This window comes from Phodopus roborovskii, unplaced genomic scaffold (assembly GCF_943737965.1).
Source record: "Phodopus roborovskii unplaced genomic scaffold, PHOROB, whole genome shotgun sequence".
Lineage (NCBI taxonomy): Eukaryota > Metazoa > Chordata > Mammalia > Rodentia > Cricetidae > Phodopus > Phodopus roborovskii.
In genome coordinates this window covers 15,286,458-15,307,246 of record NW_026126418.1, presented here as the reverse complement: position 1 = coordinate 15,307,246, position 20,789 = coordinate 15,286,458, and the positions used below count along the sequence as shown (strand labels likewise).

The 20,789-nt window shown below is 36.7% G+C and overlaps 1 protein-coding gene across 10 annotated transcripts in view; it reads left to right on the top strand.

Annotated features, from left to right (window-relative positions):
* Positions 1 to 20,789, top strand: part of Phf21a (PHD finger protein 21A) — a 169,373-nt gene that overhangs the window by 21,514 nt on the left and 127,070 nt on the right. For all 10 annotated transcript variants that reach the window (XM_051184142.1, XM_051184141.1, XM_051184145.1 and 7 more), the window contains exons 2-4: positions 7,046 to 7,086; positions 8,439 to 8,550; positions 14,128 to 14,271. In XM_051184142.1, the coding sequence (XP_051040099.1) occupies positions 14,218 to 14,271 (54 nt within the window). In that variant the 5' untranslated portion in view covers positions 7,046 to 7,086; positions 8,439 to 8,550; positions 14,128 to 14,217. The remainder of the gene's footprint in view (positions 1 to 7,045; positions 7,087 to 8,438; positions 8,551 to 14,127; positions 14,272 to 20,789) is intronic.

The following is a 20,789-nucleotide window of genomic DNA, read 5'->3' as shown; positions in this document are numbered from 1 at the left end:
TATTGTAAGAGAACTTGGTAAAAATCATCACCATCATCACTAGTATTGCATTTCCACACTTACTCTCTGGTCTCTGAGTCTTAGCTAGTGTGGGTCACACTTTGTAAGCATAGTCAAGTTGTTGTGCACTACTCTAGAGCTTAGACACTGCAGCTACCGGTCAAGTATTAACCACTGTTCCCTATACCTTTTTGTGAATTAGGGATTCTTTCTTTAAAATATTTATTTACTATATATATATATATATATATACAGTGATTTATTTATTTATTATGTATACAGTGTTCTGCCTGCATATATCCCTGCAGGCCAAAAGAGGGCACCAGATCTCATTATGGATGGTTGTAAACCACCATGTAGTTGCTGGGAATTGAACTTAGGACCTCTGTAAGAGCAGCCAGTGCTCTTAACCACTGAGCCATCTCTCCAGTCCTGAATTAGGAATTCTTATGACTTTAATTTATGTATATATAGTTTAAAAGAAGATGAATTCTTAGATTGAAAGCAGTGAGTTTGGAGTTTAGGTTGTACTTTGTTGCCCTTTATCTTTGTGGATTTTTAGTTAGTTATCTGGATTTCTTAGGCTTCTGTGCTATGAGATGAAGGTGTAGTTTGGGTTCTTAGAAGTGTTCATTCTAGTTTTATGCTGTTTAAGGGTATGAAGGCACACAGGAAGGAGAATATTATAAACTAGGCATTGTTTTGTAACCTGCCTGCTCATCAGGATCTTCTAGGCGAACTAGGAAAAAAAAAAAAAAAGCCTAAGTATCTGGGTTCTAAATTACATATTCTGAATTCAGAAGCTCTAAATTAAGGCCAGAAAAAATCTATGTCTTAGTTTATTTGTGCTTTTAATTGAGGATTGGGAAATAATGTACATGTATATGTACACCTGTGTGTGTGCATCTGTGTTTGGGCATACATTTTGTGTGTGTGTGTGTGTGTGTGTGTGTGTGTGTGTGTGTGTGTGCCTGTGTGCACATGCCTCTGTGTGTATGTTTCTGTTAGGAACATAAAGTCATATAGATTATATTAGATAGTGTGTGGTTAAATTTAAAATGATGGCAGGGTCTAGGGATGAAGCTCAAAGATAGAGTAGTTGCCTAGAAAGTACAAGGTCCTGTATTCTCTTTCCAGTACCACAAAAGAAAGAAAAAACAATCAAGAAAGATATTAAGTATTCTGGAAGTTTAAAGAAACAGTGAATAAGGCATGCAAGGGAAGATCTGTGTCAGCCAATGAGTCTTTATCTGGACTCTAGTTTCTGAATGAGATTTGTATAGTTAGAAGGTAAAAGGATATGTTTGGCATAAGAAAGAACATGAGTAAAAGTATGGAGAGAGGGACAATTATGATTATAGCTTTAGTCTTTATGTTAGTATCCTCTGAAACTTTGGTGGATTTCATAAACACTTTCAGGAGTGAGCTATGACAAACTTGGAGGCAAAGTGTGCTGACTAGTGGTAAGAACAACTAGAAGAGAGGAGAGTGTAGTTTGGAATGGCTGAAATATGTGCAAGAAGCCAATATTGTAGGGACAAGCAGAGCCCGAGTCACTTAATGCTTATGGGCCCCTGTTAAAGGATGTTAGCTTTCTCTCCAAGTTTGATGCCAAGCCACTGAAGGATTTTGAGTTGAAGGGTAACAATCTGTCTTGGATTTTTAGAAGTTGTTCAGAGAATAACTTGTAGTAGGACTGGGGTAGAAATGGGGAGACTAGTGAGGAGGCCCTGATAATAACTGAGGTCAAACAAAAACTGGTGAGTTGGACCAAGAAATAGTAGTGGAGCTGAGACAAATGATCAAAGTAGGTAATATCTGAAGGTAGAGGAAACATGGCCAGTTGTATTGGATGTAGGATATGACAGGATTTTGGGTAACTTTTCAGATGTTTCTGGTGGAAAACCAGGGTTGCCATTACGGAATGGTAATGGCTGAGGAGGAGGCTGGAGGCTAGGGAGTCAGGAGTTTAATTTTGTGCCTGTGAGAGCTTAAGATACTTCTGTGTCAAGTTTTGAAGTATGGGCACAGAGCAAGGGGGTCTATAAGACTTACTATCAAGTGGAATTCTTTATCTTATAACCATTTGTCTGTGTTTACATTTATTTCAAATTTAATGTACTCTCTGTTGGAAGTTAGGAAAGGCAGATAAAGCTATAAAGCTTAAACTTGTATATACAACTTAGTTGGAAGACTGTTAAGTATAGTGAGGGAAAGAGGAGAAACTGAATCTTGTTTATGAGGTGACATTTCAAAGTATTTTTGAACAATTATCTGTGCTATTCTAGTCCCTGATCAAAATTTATGATTGAGCACAGGCTATAAACTTAATTGTTGGAAATTTGTGGTGGGCATATTAACTTTTAGCCTAATTTAAAACATGATCTAGTGTTAATTTTTCTCTGTAAAATTTGTTTATTAACTAATGTAGATTAGATGCAAAGCTCTTAGATGCTTTACAAAAGGTACTTAAGAAGTGGCTATTAATCATCTTTGATTTATTGATAATGTTTTAAATTTCATAACCATACCAGAAATCTGAATGACTTGTTTCTTTGCCTGCTCTAGGTAAAGTAGCTACCTGTGAAGTTCTATATAGGGGAAGTTTGTAGAAGAAAATTGTGTGAAGTTAGGTTAGCAAAATAATATTTGTCTCTAAAAGAAAAAATAATTTATTTGCTCTAACTTGGGTATTTTGAATGCCTTTTTGTTGACTTATTTGAAACACTTTCTAGCCCAGGTTTTACTACGTGGCCCAGACCAGCCTAGAATTTGTTATGTTCATCCAGGCTGCTCTTAAACCCTGAATCCCCCTGTCTTAGCTGCCTAACAGTTGCTAAGGTTGCTGGCACATGGGCAGTCTCCATGTCCAGCTCTTGTGTATATTTTCTAAGAAGAAATTCATATTTAAAATATTTAAGCAGATTTAATTAAGGTTTTGAAAGACCTCACAAGTATGAAATATAGTGAGAAACAGACTGCTATCAGCCTAAGATGAGGAAATAATACTTCAGACTTGGGTACATTCTGCATATGGATAGTGTAAAAAGTGAAGTCTTAAATGTCAGTTTTGCATTTTGTTACTCAGCATTACTGAATTGTAGAAAAGAAATATTTGCTTTTCTTTTTTGACTCTTTTCTAATTGGTAGTCAGTTTAACAGTCATTCTTCAGAAGAAATTCTTGAAGTGCTGATGTGCACACTTTAAGATGTTAGTCTGAGATTATTTGCTCTTCTTGGGTGTCTGAGTCTCCTTGGGGCTCTGATTGATGCTGTGGACCCGCTTCCCTGAAGCTACATCTCTGCTCATGTATACACAATCTACTGTCTTTTGCTGGTAGTAGCCCTCTGAAGCCCACTTGTGGGTATCCTTAAGCATAAAGGATATTGAGTCCTAAAACTTGCCCCAAGTAGCTTACATGTGATTTTCTTTTTCTCTAAAACTTTGCTGAAACAATTTCTCCATGTTTATTTTTGGTCATTTCTTGGAGGAGCAATGGAGTTCATGCTGCTTCAGAGCAAGTGATGTCTGGTGGAGGAATATGCTCAGTCACTAGGGCCCCAGGCCTGTAAATTCTTTTCTCCTTAACCACCAGCCAGCTGAGTGCCCTTTGAGAAATGTCTCTTAGGCTTTACTTTCCTGTGTGACTGCTGTAATTTTTTATAAGCAATTTATAAACAGTTTTCATGACCTTATAGCTTCATTATTTTCACTTTATTAGCTTAGGATTGGATCTGCCACTGAGTTTTGGAGAAAATGCCTGGGCAATAGATACACATGCATATATTGTATTGTCTTTCTGATGACTTCTCAGAAGAGTTTATATCATTATACTTTTCCAAATGCTGTATTAAATACAAGTTAAATCCCATCCTGTCCTGATCATGTTTGAGTATCAGTGGATTTTATATATCCTGGTATATGTATTTTTATTAAATATATCACAATTATCTCTCAATTCTTCAGCTTACCTTTTTAGTCATCCTTTAAACAATTTCTTACATTTATTTATTTATGTGTATGGACATGCATGCCAGAGGAAGATTTGCAGGAATTGTCCACAATGTGAGTTTCCAAATGTTGCTTCCCCAGTTTTAGTCCTGGGGATCAAACTAAGGTTATTAGGCTTGGCATTGACCAGCTGAGCTATCTTGCTGGCCTTTACATGGTGGTTCATTTTTGTTTCATATGAATTCAAGTTCTTACTTTTAGTTTAGTCCAATTTGTCAGTCTTTCTTTTTTCATTATGTTTTAAAATGGTATTTGTTATCTTACTTCCTGGTGACTGTTGTAAATAAAAACAGTTTCAGAAACCCTTTTATCTAACTAGTCAATACAGTGGGAGACAAATGTATGAAGAGTTATTTAACAAGGAGGTTGGGGAACTGGGAAGATGAGCCTGCAGCAGTTTTGTGTCTGTTCATCCTATCTATTGACCGTTTATTGAGTGCTCACTATATGCCTGGCATCTTGTTTTAGGCATCTTTGGAGTGGTACTGTGGTCTCTTCACTATAGTAACTAAAATAATGAAAATCTTTTTTTTGAGGGCCTAATTTTATTTTATTTAAAAGGATTTTAGAAGCAATAATCACAAAAGCTAACTATCATTAAGTCACAAAGTTGAAGAAATTTTATTAAAAAAAATAAGAAAAGAGTGGTTACCAAAATGGCTTTTAGTTGTTGAAGACCACAAAGACAATGTAGGATTTAGAGGATAAAAGTATTTAAAAACCCGTTAAAGAACAGAACAAACAGTCATGAGGGAAAAAAAAATGCGTCTTAAGAGTTAAATCCTGCTCTTTGCTCTTTTTGCTGTCTTTCTGTTCTTACTGCTCTTTCTGCTCCCGTCTCTCTCTCCTCTTCTGTCCTCTCTCCGTCTCTCTTTTTACCTCTTTTCTCTTCCCTTCCTCCTCCCTTCCCTTTTTAATAAAACTTCTCACTCAAAAAGAAAAAAAGTTTAAATCCTGTCGTAATTTAATTTCCTTTCTTACTTTTTTGTTTTGTTTTTTTAAGACAGGTTTTCTCTGTGTGACTACCCTGGCCCTCCTAGAACTCACTCTGTAGACCAGACTGGCCATGAACTCAGAGATCTGCCTGCCTCTGCCTCCCGAGTGCTGAGATTAAAAAATTGTGTGTGCCACCACACCTAGTAATGAGTATAATTTCTATGAGACTTCACTAATATTCCATCTCTAAAAAGAATCTCAGCACTCTTTTGGAATTGGCTGTTGAGTATTTATTCTGCATGTGAGATATACATGAAAAACAACTTGAATAGACTCAGAATATCTGCAGGTATGAAACTGTTTCTGTAAATTGTACCTGTTGGCCTAAATCCAGTCAGCTATGACTCAAAAGCTTCCCATCCTTGACAGAGAGAGTCATATGAAGCAAGAGGACATAGAGTCTAGTTTTTAGTAATTGCATTATTCTACAGATTTATTGTATGATTTTTCTTGTGGTTGGGAATCCAGTCTAATTCCCATGATTAAAATAGCTATTTAGGTAGACTCCTGGGATGTTTGAAAAGAACTGTAGTCAGAGAAAAAGGAGGAACTGGGAGTGTTGGTGCTCACCTTTAATCTCAGCACTCAGGAGACAGACACAGGTGGATCTCTGAGAGTTTGGGGCCAGCCTGGTCTACAGAGTGAGTTTCATGACAGCCAGTGATATGTTATCTTAAACAAAAACAAAAGAAATAACATAGCACCCCCCCCCCCAAAAAAGGCAGAAGAAGGAAAGAATGCCAGGTTAATTTATTTTGGAAGTAAATGTAGATTGCATGAATCAGGGGCCTTTTAAATAACTTTACTGTATGCTTAACATGACTAATATGGTTAACAAAAATTTCTCATCTGAGAGACAGGATCTTTGAAAAGCCCCAAGGAAACAAGACACTATTGGAATAGCATAGGTCAACAGACATGTTTTAGGTATAATGAAGATAGAGCATGTTGTGGAGTTTAGTGCTTTATTTTAATTTTAGTTCCCTAATACTAGGTCAGGATCCCAAAACTTAGATTTTCTTTCTGGCTATATGACTGGTTGTGAATGTGGCAGAGATGAACCATTATGTGTTTGTGGCTACAGTCCCAATCAGTGATATGAATGTAAGAATATGAATGAAAATTTAATTAAAATTCTGATTATATTATTTATACTTACTTTAGTATGTACTTATTTTATACTTATTATACATTATATAATATTGTGAATTTAAAGCTTTGCATGAAGCAAATCCATTTTAAGATTTATTACAAAAAGACTTTTAAGTGGACCAAACTAAGGACTTAAAGTATTCGTTATACTCTATTGTAAAGAGAGTGCAATGGAGCTATTTGAATAAGTAAAATACATATGGCTAGGTGTTCTATCGGTTTACAAAATCTACACATAAGTGCACATGCATTTACAGCTGAGAGCAGTGCAAATAAGCCTAAGTGGCAGATCACAGCTACACAAAGCTGGCTGGTAGCACTTCATGGTTGGAATAACTCCTAGTCCCTCTTGTTGCTTTCCAAGTGTGGTCCTGAACTCAGGTGTGTAAGTATTTGTGGAAACTGTGGCAGTATGCTGGTCTCTGCGGGGTTGAGTCATCTGTGGTTACTACTCACTTTTCACTGTGTTTTTGTATGTTACCCAAAAAGCACAGAATAGCAGTTGATGACTGTTAGTTTCATTGGTGAGGCATCGATGTTAGCAGTTACGTTTTCAAGGAACCAAAATTTGTCTAATTCTTACTTAGGATGTCTGTCCCTAGCAATGCTCTCCCCATTGTCCAAGGGTCATCTGTATTTTTTTTCCTGGTCTTGAAAAACTGTTAAAGCAGAGGTTTAACTGCTCTTGAGTCCCTTCTTTGCTGAAAAAACAAAAACAAAAACAAAAACTACTCATTTCTTCCTTGTTTACTGTTGGGTTTTAAATTTTAGGGATTGGTATTTTTTTTTTTTTTCTCCTTTAAAGTCAGAATTCTCTGAGTCTTTAGCTTTTGATGACATCATAAATCTGTTTGTAGTATGACTCTGTTTTTCCTTCTGTTACAGGGGATTAGAGAACTGAAGGAGAGCCAGTTTCCCCAAAATTGGTAAGTGCTTTTACTGATTCTAGCTGGGCTCATTCACATATTAAGTGATATTGTAAGTGATTTTTTCCCCCTTTAAAACAAGGCTTTGTTGTTTGCATTAAAAGTAAATTTTTAGCTTCACATAGCTATATCTGAAATGCATTTGTGTTTGTTTGTGATAACTGCACTAGACTTGCATGTTCCTTAATTTGATAACTCATTAGAACTTGAAAGTCCTGTTGCCAAAATGCCTTTAATGCAGTAGTTAGGCCTGAGAATTCAAAGTCAGGAAAGACAAGTTCGTGTTCCCATTGTGTTCTGTATTACTGCGATGTTTACATTTGAGCTCCTCACCCCCATGTATAGACTGGCCTTGTCACTATTGGAGCTCTTTGCCTTGATCTTGAAGTTGGAGCCTCTTGATGTCTGTGTTCTTACACTTGACATTAGATTGGCTTCAAGTCTGAGATTATGGGTTTTAGTGTGTGTTGTTTTGTATAATTTTTAAAGGAGAGGAGGCAAACACATTTTTCTTGATAACTACTTTAAAATAGCTTATAACTTATCATACTTATTCAGTGTTTGGGTGTATTAATTTGAGATCCTAGATTGCACTGGCTGATCTGATATACCAAGCATCTGACAGATACTAACTTTATTTGGAGAATATGTGCTTTTCAAAAAAAAAAAAAATCAAGCTATAATTGTATAATCTTCTAATGAAGACTGCTTTTAAAAAAAAATCCTGTCCCTCAAAGAGTAATTAAACTTAGTGTGTAGAATAGAGCAGATGTTTGATTTTTGGTTTTATGAGGCAAGGTCACATTCTATTTAACATTGGCTGGCCTGGAGCTGGCTATGTAGTCTACACTGTCCTTGAATACACAGATCTGCCTCCTGAGTGCTGGGATTAAAGGTGTGCACCACCATCATGCTCAGGAGACTTTTGGTTTTGTGGTCCTTCTCTCTGGGTTTGAAACTGGGATGTGAATATTAGAGGGAGTCTCTTGAACCACTGAACCTTGGGTTTTGCTACCATTTAATTCTATTGCCTTTCCCTCATGGAACCTTGTATAGTAATAATCAAGGCCCTTTAGCTCATGGTGTTATAGAACCATGGTATCTGTCCTGTTTAGCAATTTCTTGTGTGTATCCTTGACAGGTTGTTACTTATTCAGGTGCACACTGAATAACTGCATTTAAAGAAATATAGGCCTTTGTTTTCTGTAATGAATGTGTTTTGAGAAACTCTGGTTCCACAGAAACTGAAGAAATATTTCTGAGGTTGGGGCTGGGGTGGGAAAAGGGTTCTGTGATCAAATAATTTGGGAAATGCTGCATTAAACTGCGTTAAACAGGTTTCTTTACTGCAGGACTTCTCAGAATCTTTAATATGCTAATGTGCATTGTGAATCTCCAAGATGGGGATATGATATGCAGCATTCTTGAATACTTCTAATGACAGGGAGCCCACTACCTCATAAGGTAACCCATTCCTTTTTTGTACAGCTCTAATCCTTAGTTCTTATTTATATTGATCTGAAATTTATCTTCTATGACTTTACTTCTACTAAGTATGATATTGATTGTTTATGCTGGGACCACTACACCTTCCTGTGTTACTGTTTTTGTGGTATATATTTATAAGCTTCTGGCCAGGCTTGCCTGAACAGTCTCCCACCCCCAAATCATTCAATGACTTTTCAGTAAATGTGGCAACCAGTTCTAAGATCTTAGACACTTCATCACTATGCTTGTGTGCCCTACTCTCTAACCTTCATTTCGAGTTTCTGTAAACTCTACATTTTACTTCATTGTTCCCCCCTTGTTGGTATGGTTGGGATTTTACTAAGCATGCTTCCTTTCCCTACAGAAAGATAGGAGATAGAAGAATGTGAGTGTACAGGCAGCCTGTGTCCTAGAAGCTGAGTTTGACCTGTACACTGGGCTGAGCCTGATGGTGGGGAAGAGGTACAACCTCCTAGGAGAATGTTGTGGGAATTCCTCAGCTGACCCAGAATCCACAAGAGCCCCTAGGCTGCAGTGCTGTGAGCTTGATACATAGTCTTTAGAAAAAGGAACCACGTGTTCCCTTCCCTGTAAACCCAGACAAATAGAAATTTAACAGACAAGAAACATTTATTAATTAGTAAATAGCAGTAACTATTTAATAGTTTAGAAACACTCAGCTAGCTATGGTGGCTTTGTCCATAGCTGTCATGCCAGGACTTGAGCACATAGCCTGATCAGAGTCCAAAAGTAGACAGCCTCCAAAGTTAGAGTTGTCAAGCTTTATGAGGGACATTTTCTGTTGATTTGTGGAGTGTCACCAAAGAAATATTGCCCCAAAATAAATCAGGTTATAATGAAAACTTGTAGAATAATAAGGAAAAATTAGGTTTTCCTATTTAAAATAGCAACCCTCTCAAAAGTGAATGTGGAGCAGAAGCAGACACTTGAATACATGAGAAATGCATGTATAGAGAGTACGGAGCTTTTTTAAGGGACAGTTTTGGAGCACACTATGTTATGAACTTACTAAGTCACTCTTGGTTGGCCTGGAAAATTTCGACAGGAAAAGAATTCTTGTCAATTTTGCAGCGAAGAATTTCTTAGCAATGAAAAGAGGTTAGAGCTTCCCTTTAAAGAGTCATAGCAAAAGACTGTGTTTCTTCACCACAAAAGATCCCGAGGATGTATGCCTTCAGCATAGAAGAAAGACCTTAAGGCCATGTGCCTTCCTGGCATAAGACCCTGAGCCTGTGTACCTTCCTGGCATGAGACCCTGAGACCCTGTGCCTTTGTGGCATAAGACTCTGAGGTCGTGTGCCTTTGTGGAGACTATTCAGAGCAACAGCAGCCTCATTCTTAGAAAATTTGGGCTTTTTACATTTTATTTTTTTATTTTCAGAGTTATTTTTATTATTTTGTGTGTGCAAGTGTTTTGCTTGCAAGTACATCTTTGCACCAAATGAGTTGCTGGTGACTAAGGAGGTGGTGAGCCTACGTGTGGGTGCTGGGAATCAAACCTGGATCCTTTGCAAGAACAAGTGACTTCAGCCACAGAGCCAAGCCAACTCTCCCAGCCTGAGAATTTGACAAGTTTTTGTTCAAAGTTTAAGCATGAAGAAATATGTCAATAGCCCAAACTTGATGGTTTACAAAAGGCTTTTCTAAGACCTTTACTTGATTTAAACCTTATAACAGTCCTGATGGAGGAGACATGAGCCTATTTTTCCCAGGGGATAATATTGGCTACACAATGTATTCTTTTTTTTTTTTTTTTTTTTTTTTTTTTTTTTTTGGTGCGAGGCAGTAAATGTTTGTTCTTCATCATCCAACTACCCTTTTTTTGGGGGGTGAGATCTGATTATTGTTTTGTTTAGTTTGTTATGATGTTTGGCTTTTGTTTGGTGTGTGTGTGTGTGTGTGTGTCAATGCCTCTTATAGCCCAGGCTGGCTTTGAACTCACTATGTAGCTAAGTATGGCCTTGAACTCCTGATCCTTCTGTCTCCACCTCCCAAGTGTTATGATTACAGATGTGTATCCTGGTATCTGGCTATTTTCTGCTTTGTTTTGTTTTGTTGCTTGAGAGGCTTAGGTTACCTAGTGGTTTAATGTGTAAAATGTTGAAAAGGCAGAAGGTTGGCATGTGCTAGGCAGATGCCTTCAGTGATAGAGGTATGTGGAGATGTTGGGCAAAAAGTGTTTATTACTGTCTTATGAGTCTGTATAGTCACCATTCAGTAATTGATTTGTTTTACTCTCGCCTTATTAGGATTGGGCAAATATAATTCATAATTTATAAATATATTTATAATTTATCTTTTGTACATTTAGAAGTGATAGCTTTTGGGGGCCATTGAGATGGCTCAGCAGGTAAAGGCACTTGTCACCTTGCCCAAGGACCTGTTTGATCCCCAAAACTGGTGGAAGGAAAGAACCAATTCCTTCAAATTGTCCTCTGACCTCCACACACACTCCATGGCATGTTTGCCCCCACCTAGTAAATAAATGATATTTTAAAAAGTAATGCCTTTTTGTGAAGCTGCAGACTGCTCTAAATATTGTTCATGTGATGCTGCATATGCTAAGATTCCAGTGCTTTTTAAAGGCTCCAACATATTTGGCTTGAGTGTATAAATTATAACTTTGTGTATTTTAATTGTATAGCCAAATCTCTTAAAACAACTGTTCAGAAAGAGACTTTCTGAGGAAAGATTTCAAAATCATTTTCTAGTCTCTCATAAGATTCTCTGTGACCAGTCATGGTCTTTTTTTAACCCTTCAGTCTTATTCTAACACAAAATGGGTAATTGACATTTAAATGCCTTTGTATATCTCTAATAAGCAGACAACAACCTGATGGAGGCAGTAAAAGCTGTCAGCTCCTCATTAGCTTGACTGGCAGGCTTGTTTTACAAGGCACGCTTTGACATTTAAAATCTCCAGGTTAAAACCTTGTTTTTACTCTTTCCTTCTTCCTCTCTGGTCTCCTTCCCTCCACCCTCATTTTTCTTTCTTTCTTTGAGATGGGATATCATGTAGCCTAGGTTGGTTTCAAACACATTGTATAGCTCAGAGGTTGGCCTTGAACTCCTGAGTCCACTTCTTGAGTGTGCCATCATACTCAGTTACTTTTTTGAGGTATTTATTATGGATTTTTTATGTTATAAATGTTTCAGATGCTTTATTAATTCTCATTTATTTTTTTTTTCTTGAAAGCAGATATGCATTGTCTATGGAAAAGTTTGAGAATATTGATACTCCCCAAAAGAAGGAAGTTAAGTAGCCTTTAGTACTTTCACCCAGAGATGGCTTTCAGCAGATTATGAAGCACATCAGACCCACCGTAGGCAGCTGTTATTATGTATCTTCAGCACAATAGGCAAAAACCTTAATTGTTAAATTTATGTTTCTGTCATTAGTCCAGATTGGTGGTTTTCATAGTCACTGGTCAGTCATTAAAATTCTTATGAGTATATATTCACATTAGGATGGGTTTCATAAAGATATCTTCACTCACATGTGTCAAATACTTTAAATTCACACTTTTTATTGGTCATTCTTATTTCTTGTGAGAATTGCTTTTCTGTACATTTTTTGTAATTAATGTATGAAAGCCCTGACTGTATAAACAATGCTAGTCTTTTGTGGTGGATATTTTAAGTTCTCTGTGTCTGTGATCTGCTTGTTTTCAGAGTTTGAGTTTAGCTAAGCTGTGGTACCGATAGAGGATTAAAAGAGGCTTTTCTGATTTTGAACATGCTCTTGCAGTGAGTTGTCCTTACTGTAAAAAGACTTTTAGGGAATCTTTTGAAACATTTTCTGGTAGAACTTTGCAAAAATTAAGACCACATGTTTTAAAAGAACTATAATAGAAACTGGGTATGGTAGATTACATTTATAATCCTTGTACTCAGGAGGCCAAGGTAGGAGGATTATAAATTCAAGGCCAGGCTGGGCTCTACAGGAACTTTAAGGCAAGTCTAGGTTACACAGTGAAACCCTGTAAAACAGAACTGTCATGTATAAATTAAGAGTTTGAGAAGGGAGATTATTTTAGCATTTAAAATTGACATAGCTGGTATAGTTTTCAAATTAGCAGTTGCAAATTGAGAAAGTGTAAATGACCACAGAAATTTTGCTCTGCATGAGTTACTAATGATTCTGGTATTCCAAACAGTTCATGATATGTTTCCTTTTAAAAATTATTCCCCCTTAATACCCTGCCTGTAAGAATTTTTTTTTTTTTTTTTTGGTTAACAGTAAATCTTTGCCAACTTCTCGACATGTGTCTTTGAAAGAATTTTGTCCTTTGAGATTTTAATTTGTTAGAATATTCTGATTTTTATATAATCTAATGTATAAACCCTGAGGAGAGACTGTTATTGATGTTGTAACCCCAGAGGTGAAGTAAATATAATGGAAACTAGAAATCCTAAGGATATATTTTATAGTTAATGATTTCATCGTAGCTCTGTGAACTCAGTTTTAAAAAAGAGTTTAAGAAACTCAGGCTAATGAGGACTGTCAGTGTGTAAATGATTGCTAGAGAGCCTGGTGGCTGTGACTCTCATATTGTTGTCAGGTACAGGTTTCCTTCCTCAGTGACAAAAAGCAGCACCAGCTACAGTGTTTATAGGTCTAAGGGGGAAAAAAAGAGATTTTTAATAAAGTTTATATTTATACAGACAATCATTACTTTTACTTTGATAGAATACCCCTTATCATGGTCAAAGTTAAGGAAAGAAAAAAAAAAAGTTAAAGGAAAAATTAGCCATTTGGTTAAGCTGCAGCAGTGATGGTGTGGACAGGAAGGTGAGATCAGGCATCCCTTTTACAGTCATAAATCCAGACAACATCTCCACATACAGTTACACGTATGGTCAGAGAAATGCACTGGCAAGTTTGAAAAAGAGACAATGGTCACTTCAAAGCTAGGAACATGTGCCAGTGTTAGACTATCTCAAGTTCTACCCATAAAGGTGGGTCCCTCCAGCTCCTCTTATAACTTCAGTGTTTCAGGGCATTGTATTTGTGTTTAATAATTAAGTTGTTAGTTAAAACATTTAACTCACTCAAGGCTTTCCCTTTGTTTTAGGACTTGTTTTCAGAATAGAGAAAGAATGCAATCAGATTAAAATACCTTTCCCATGGTATTTGCCTTAACCTCTGGGAGACTGGGAACTCTCGGTCCACTCTGATTTTGTGTCTGTGTGTTCTGGATGATGACACCCTCCCCTGAAAGCTCTGATCTAGGTGGAAGTGGTCTTTCAGCTCCCTACCCTCAGTGCTGAGCACACAGTGGGTGTTAGTGTGCTCTGTTGACCATCACGTATGCTGTTGTATTTCTTTTCTCAGTTATTTGAAGTGTTCTATAGAGGAATGTTCAAAAGAAGAAAACCCAGAAAGTTTTGGTACTGAATTGTTTTTTAAAAGTTCTTTGGGGGATACTTTCTTCCTGTGTTACAAAATATAATATTTTTAATTTAATTATTTTGACAAAAATTTTCTTCATTCCCAGCACAATGATCCCAAACATTTTATGATCTCTACAGCTGCAGCAACAAGAGGAGCTTGTTATTTTAAGCGGAGGCTGAAGACACTGTAGAATTAGCAGACATAAGAGAAAGTGGAGAAGGTAGAGGATGGAGTTGCAGACTCTACAGGAGGCTCTTAAAGTGGAAATTCAGGTTCACCAGGTATGTTGTGTGATTGACTGTCCATACATACTGTGTTGCTAAGGAAACAGGCCTAGCTCTGTGTTTGGTCAGGTTATGCAATCCTTCTAAGACTTACCCAATGACCATGTCATTTGCCCACAGTCACTGCACCACAAACACACTTCCACTGCTTTTAAGAACCTTAATAAGATACTCCTGACATCTTTTCCGGAGAAAGGACTGGAAATATTTTTTTCATATTGGAAAAAACAACTCTTTTTATAGTTTTTCTAGCCCATGTGAAGGTCTTCTGTACACATGATACCTTTCGTGTGTGTGTGTGTGTGTGTGTGTGTGTGTGTGTGTGTGTGTGTGTGTGTGTTTTAATTTATTTTTGATCTTTTGAGACAGGGCCTCACTAGATCAAATTGGTTGGCCAGGAACTCCCCATGTAAACTACATTGACCTTGAACTTGTGCTTCCCTAGTACACTCACTTTCCTCATTACACCATAATTAAAATGAGATGTATGTAAGCTAATGTATATATACTTACTAAACATACTAACACCTGTGCTCATCTATGACTCATCTCTGTGCCTCGTCACAGTCTTTTTTATTCTTTTTTGATGATTCCAATCTTTGGTAAGGAAAATCTGGTTGCTGTCATCAATATTTAAAATGCTGTAATCTTTACACTTTTATCTCAGACAAAAGTAAACAAACCTTTAAAGTATATAATTAGAAAATGTATATACAAATTTTATATTCATTTTATGCTTATTTCTATAGTGTATAAAACACTGAATAAAACACTTAATATAGATTTTAATTTGTATATGTTGACATGGAAATACATAAACAAACATGATTATAATCAAGACAGGAAAATAACTAAATCATTAACATTTATTGTATAAACAGGCTATCACTGTTTCATTTTTTAGACATCAGCTGGGCATTGAGATTGAGGTACACAAATAAACCTACATGTGCATAGTCTGGTATTCAAAAGTGATAAATGTAACAGGAAAAATAAAAGACCCAGAGACAGATATTGAGGTTCACACTTCAAGCTGAAGATTAGAAAAACAAAGCAGCCGGGCACTACCTCTCACTCTACCTCAGACTGAAAGGTAATCCTGCCTCCACCAAACCTCATACTGCTGCCTCTCCTCACTCAGTGTGGCTGGATAATCCTGAGACTGAGACTTAGCTTCTGTCTTATATACTTCCCTAATGCTTCAATTAACGGCATGTGATCCTAGCTACTGAGATCATCTTTGTGTGAACTATTTCTCTTTAGGACAGGATCAGTCTTGTATAGATCTGGGTGGCCTTGGACTCAGAGATCTGTCTGTTCCTTAATCCTGAGTACTAGGATTAAAGGTGTGTACTACCATCTAACTTCTTGCTGCTGGATTAAAGGTGTGTGTCTAGTTTCAATGGCTTGTGGCTGACTTGCTTTCTGAATCCTTAGGCAAGCTTTAATAAATCATAAATAATATGTCACCACAGATAAATGATGATTTGGCTACTTTTGACTGTATAACATTTGTGAATGTGGGGATAGGATGGATGAATGGATGAAGGGAACTCCTCTGTGTGTGTGATATTTTGGGTTGAATTCAGGACTTTGCAGATGGCAGTGACTGTTCTACCATGAGCTGCATTTCCAGTCAGAATATACTTTAGTTTTAGGGTATTACTTCAAACTGTCAGTCTTCCTGTTTAAACTTTCTAAGCACCACAAAACTTGTAATTTTTTAAAGTATTTGTTTTGGGGTATAGTTCCTCTTGTTTTTATCGTGTGATCTAATACAGCATTGATTTCTGAAAATGTTGGGATATATATTGGACTTTTGATTTGGGTTTTCCTATTACCCTAGAATTAATGTGGATTAGAATTGACAGGAAAATTATGTGCTATGTGTGTTTTTGTTTTTATTTTTCCCCATGGAGTTCTTTGTTTGGAAGTCCTTGCTGCTGCTCTTTCATGTGTATAGCATGTATGTGCACTACATGTGTGCTTGGTGTCTGTGGAGGTCAGGGGAAGAGATCAGATTCCCTGGAACTGGAGTTATAAGGGTTATATGTGGGTGCTGGGAATGGAACCCAGCTCCTCTGAGAGAGCAGCCAGGGTTCTCAATGAGAATATTTTAATACAGAGGAATATTGAACCCATTTCAGGTTAGTGGCAAGTAACAAGACTTAAATTCATAATTGTTTAAAACTGTTGTCACCAGTAGATTTTAGGAATACAGTAACAATTTGGAATCTGTGTGAATTGAAGATAATTTTTTTCCTCATTTAAGAAATTTTATAATACAGTTTATGCCAGGCAATGATAGCATACACCTTTAATCCCAGAACTCAGAAGGCAGAGAGCAGGTAGAATACAGTTTACATTCTTTTGTATCCTTATCATAAGATACATGTCCCAAATAAATAATTCTTGAATTATCTATGAATTGAACTTTAAAAAAATATTTATTTATTATGTATACAGTGTTCTGTCTGCATGTCTGCCTGCACACCAGAAGAGGGCATCAGACCATATTATAGATGGTTGTGAGCCATTGTGTGGTTGCTAGGAATTTAACTCAGGACCTCTGGAAGAGCAGGCAATACTTTTAACCTCTGAGCCATCTCTCCAGCAACTAAATTGAACTTTTTAAGTATTATCTTATTTCATAATTTGAAATCAGGTATGCGACTTACATAAACATAATAGTTTTGAAAAATTTAGTCTTCATGATAATGTTTTAAAGTCCAATTAAGAATTTATAATTAGGGTGAGCAAGGTGGTTTAGTGGGTAAAGATGCTTACTGCCAAGCTTTACAGTATGAGTTTGATCCCTGGGATCTACATAGCAGGAGCAGAACTGAGTCCTGAAAATTGTTTTCTGACCTCCATTTGTAGGTGTACATGTGTGCTCTCTCTCTGATTCTCCCTCATATACACTCTAAATAAAAATAATAAAGTAGCTAGATGATAGTGGCACAAGCCTTTAATCCTAGCACTCAGGAGGCAGAGGCAGGCAGATCTCTGTGAGTTTGAGGCCAGCCTGGTCTACAGAACGAGTTCCAGAACAACCATAGCTGTTACACAATTATTTTAACACTCTGAATATTAGATATCAGTCTGTTTATATATTTACCTATTTTAAGTATAAAGAAATAGCCTTTTAAGTTAAATATTTAGTTAAATATTTTTATTTATGTGTATACTTGAGTATATGTTACATGCACTTTGTACATGCAGTGCTCTACTAGGTTAGAAGATGGTGTCAGATTCCATGAAACTGAAGCTACAGGCAGTTATGAGTCACCTGATGTGGGTTCTGGGAAACAAACCTGGGTCCTCTGCAAGAGCAGCAAATGATTTTAGCTGCTAAGTCATCTCTTCAGCCCCCAAATTATAGTCTTTATTTTCATCTTTAATTATTGTACATTTTAAATCTGTACAATTTACAAACCAATTAACATATTTTAAATTATTTGTGTGTATATGTGTGTGTGTTTGTGTTCATGCATGTGTGTGTGTCCATGATGTGCATTTGTGGGCATATGTGCCATGGTGCTTGTGTAAAAGACAGAGACTATTTTGTGGAGTTGGTTCTCTTCACTTTTATGTGAATTCCAAAGTTGTTTTGTGTATGTGTGCGGGTATGCACAAGTACGTGTTTGTGTGTGCATCCACACAGGGCAAGGGTGGTCATTGGATATTTTTCTCTATTACTGTCCAACTTTTCTTTTGAGACAGGATTTCTCACAGAACCTGAAGCTCACTGGCTAGACTGGGTGACCAGTGAGTTCCTAGGATCCCCTGTCTGTATTACTTAACCCTAGGGTTACAGGTATACCTCCACACACCTGGCCTTTTTTCATGGGTGCCAGGGATTCAGACTCAAGACTTATGCAACACTTTATTAACTGAGTCATCTCCTTAGTGCCCTACTTTCCTATTTTTGAAAAAAAAAAAATAGCAGTAAGTCCAAATGATAGTATTTATTCTGAAAACTGGTCCTGTTCTCATCAGCTGTGTGATGATGATGCTTGTAGTTCTTGAACATGATACATTCCGGATGGCCAGAAATGATGCCAGAGAATGGATCTTGGGTATTAGATGGAAGCCAAAGCAAGAATGGACTTTTAACTAAATACTAAAGCGAAAACCAACTTTTGGTGCATTTCTAGTTAGGGAATGAAATTTGGTAGAAGGTAAAATCTGTGTTAAGAAGTTGCATATTGCTGTGGTGCAAGTTTGTGTAGGCAGATGCACCAATGTGTACTTAGTTTATGGTCAGTAAATATTTAAGTGTTAGCGGCCATGGGGAGGGGAGTCTCCAGCATTTGATTGTGGGTGGTGTGTGTTGGAGTCTGTTTCAGAGTATTAACTCTATATGGGGTGGAGACTAGTATAAAACAAGCAGAAGGTAACAAACTTTTTCTGTAAAGGGCCAGATGATAAAAAGTATTTTAGACGGCAGGTCATTTATAATCTGTGTCACTACTCTGCTGTGCTGTTGAGCTGACAGATCAGCCACAGAAACAGTGTGTAAACAAAACGGCGTGGCTCAGTTTCATAAGACTTTATTTAGGAAATGTGGTGGTCTGGATTTGCCTACTTGGATGTGGTTTTCTTATCTTTGACATAATATAGATCATGAAAAATGGCATCAGTCATTCAGTGGGAAGTAGCTGATAATACAATTCCAGTTTAAAGTCATCTGGGATGTGGATGGTCTAGTGAGTTCCTCATCTTGTTTGTATAAATGTGGTTTAACTGCTTATACATAGGAAAGATGACTTATTTATTTCCTGCAGAGGTGATCTTATTAGTCAGTTTTTAAATTCTAGTGTCGCCATGGGCTGCATCAGTTGATAAGAGGCTAAGAACACTTGTTGCTTTTGCAGGACTCAAGTTTGATTCCTAGCACCCACATAGTGGCTCATAGCCATCTGTAACTGTAATTCCAGGGGATTTGACACCCACCTCTGACATCTGAGGGTGGCAGGCATGCATGTGGTACAAATATGAAGCAGAATATCATGCACATACTTACATGCAAGCAAAAAACTTATATACAGTAAATAAATAGCAATTTTTAAAAATCCTGTGTTATGGAAGCTCTTTCATCCTCAAAAATAACTTTACAGATAATAGCCAGTTCTGCAGTAACCACATCAAAAAGGACACTCAGACTTTATTTTTTTTTTATTTTTAAAATATTATATATATATATATATATATATATATATATATAGTGTGTGTGTGTGTGTGTGTGTGTGTGTGTGTGTATGTGTGTGTGTGACAGCACACATATAGACATCAGAAGGCATCTGTGTGGAGTAGGTTCTCTGCTTCCACCAGGAAGTTTCTAGGGATAGAGCTAAGGTTGTGAGTCTTGGGTAGAAATAGCCTTTGCCCATTCAGCTATCTCCCCAGCCCAAATCAGCTTTTAAAATAGAAGTGTGGCTAGATTTGTAAGGATAAATGCATTCCATTCTATTGAGCTTGTAGATGATGCATTACTGTCCAGATTTAGATGAGGCTACTGAAAGGATAGTTTTGTCAAACGTGAAGTAGAATTTCATCATATACACCTTGTGTATTTTAGTACCAGGAAGAAAGACTTTGACCAGTTAGAATACATGTCATATCATTCACCAAGCATTTCGTGGGCTGTTGCAACCTGATCACTCATCTTAAAATTAGTTCAATGTGTTTATCACATAGCATTTGAAGCAGCAAAGTTGAGTTGCGTTCATTGCTTTTAGAAAGAGGCACAATAATAACTGGATTTGTTAGCTGACTGCTTGGCAATGAAGAATTAAAGAGTTGGATAAGATGGCTAAGTGGATAGAGGGCCTGCTACCAAGCCCAAAGACATGATTTTAATTTCTGGGATCCACAGAATGGAAAGAGAGAATTAACATCTGAAAGTGATCCTCTGACTTCCACATGTGCACCATGGCACATGTATACATACACTCACAAATAAAATATTTAAAACAATATATATTTAATTTAATACACAAAACTAATAATAAAATATTTAACTTTAGATATCTTAAAATAAAAATAACAAAAACAAATATTTTTAATTAAATACATTTAAGTAAAAAAAAAAAAAAAAAAAAAAAAAAAGAACTAAGCTGGTAGTGGTGGCACAGGCCTTTAATCCCAGCACTTGGGAGGCAGAGGTAGTTGGGTTTCTGTGAGTTCAAGGCCAGTCTGGTCTGCAGAGGTAATTCCAAGACAGCCAGGACTATACATAGCAACGGGGGCAAAGGGGATATAACTAGACTAAAAAAAAAAATGTAAAAGGCATAAGAACTTATTATAATATTGCAGTTTGGGAGTTTTTGTAAGTCACATTGTTATGTAGTATTGTATAATTAATTCATATTGTCATACCTCAAACTATAAGAGCTTGGCTTCTATTTAATAAAGTAGATGAGTGTGTTGTGTATTTTGTATAATTTTTAAATAACATTTTATTTTTTATTTTATTTATTTATTTTTGGTTTTTTGAGACAGGGTTTCTTTGT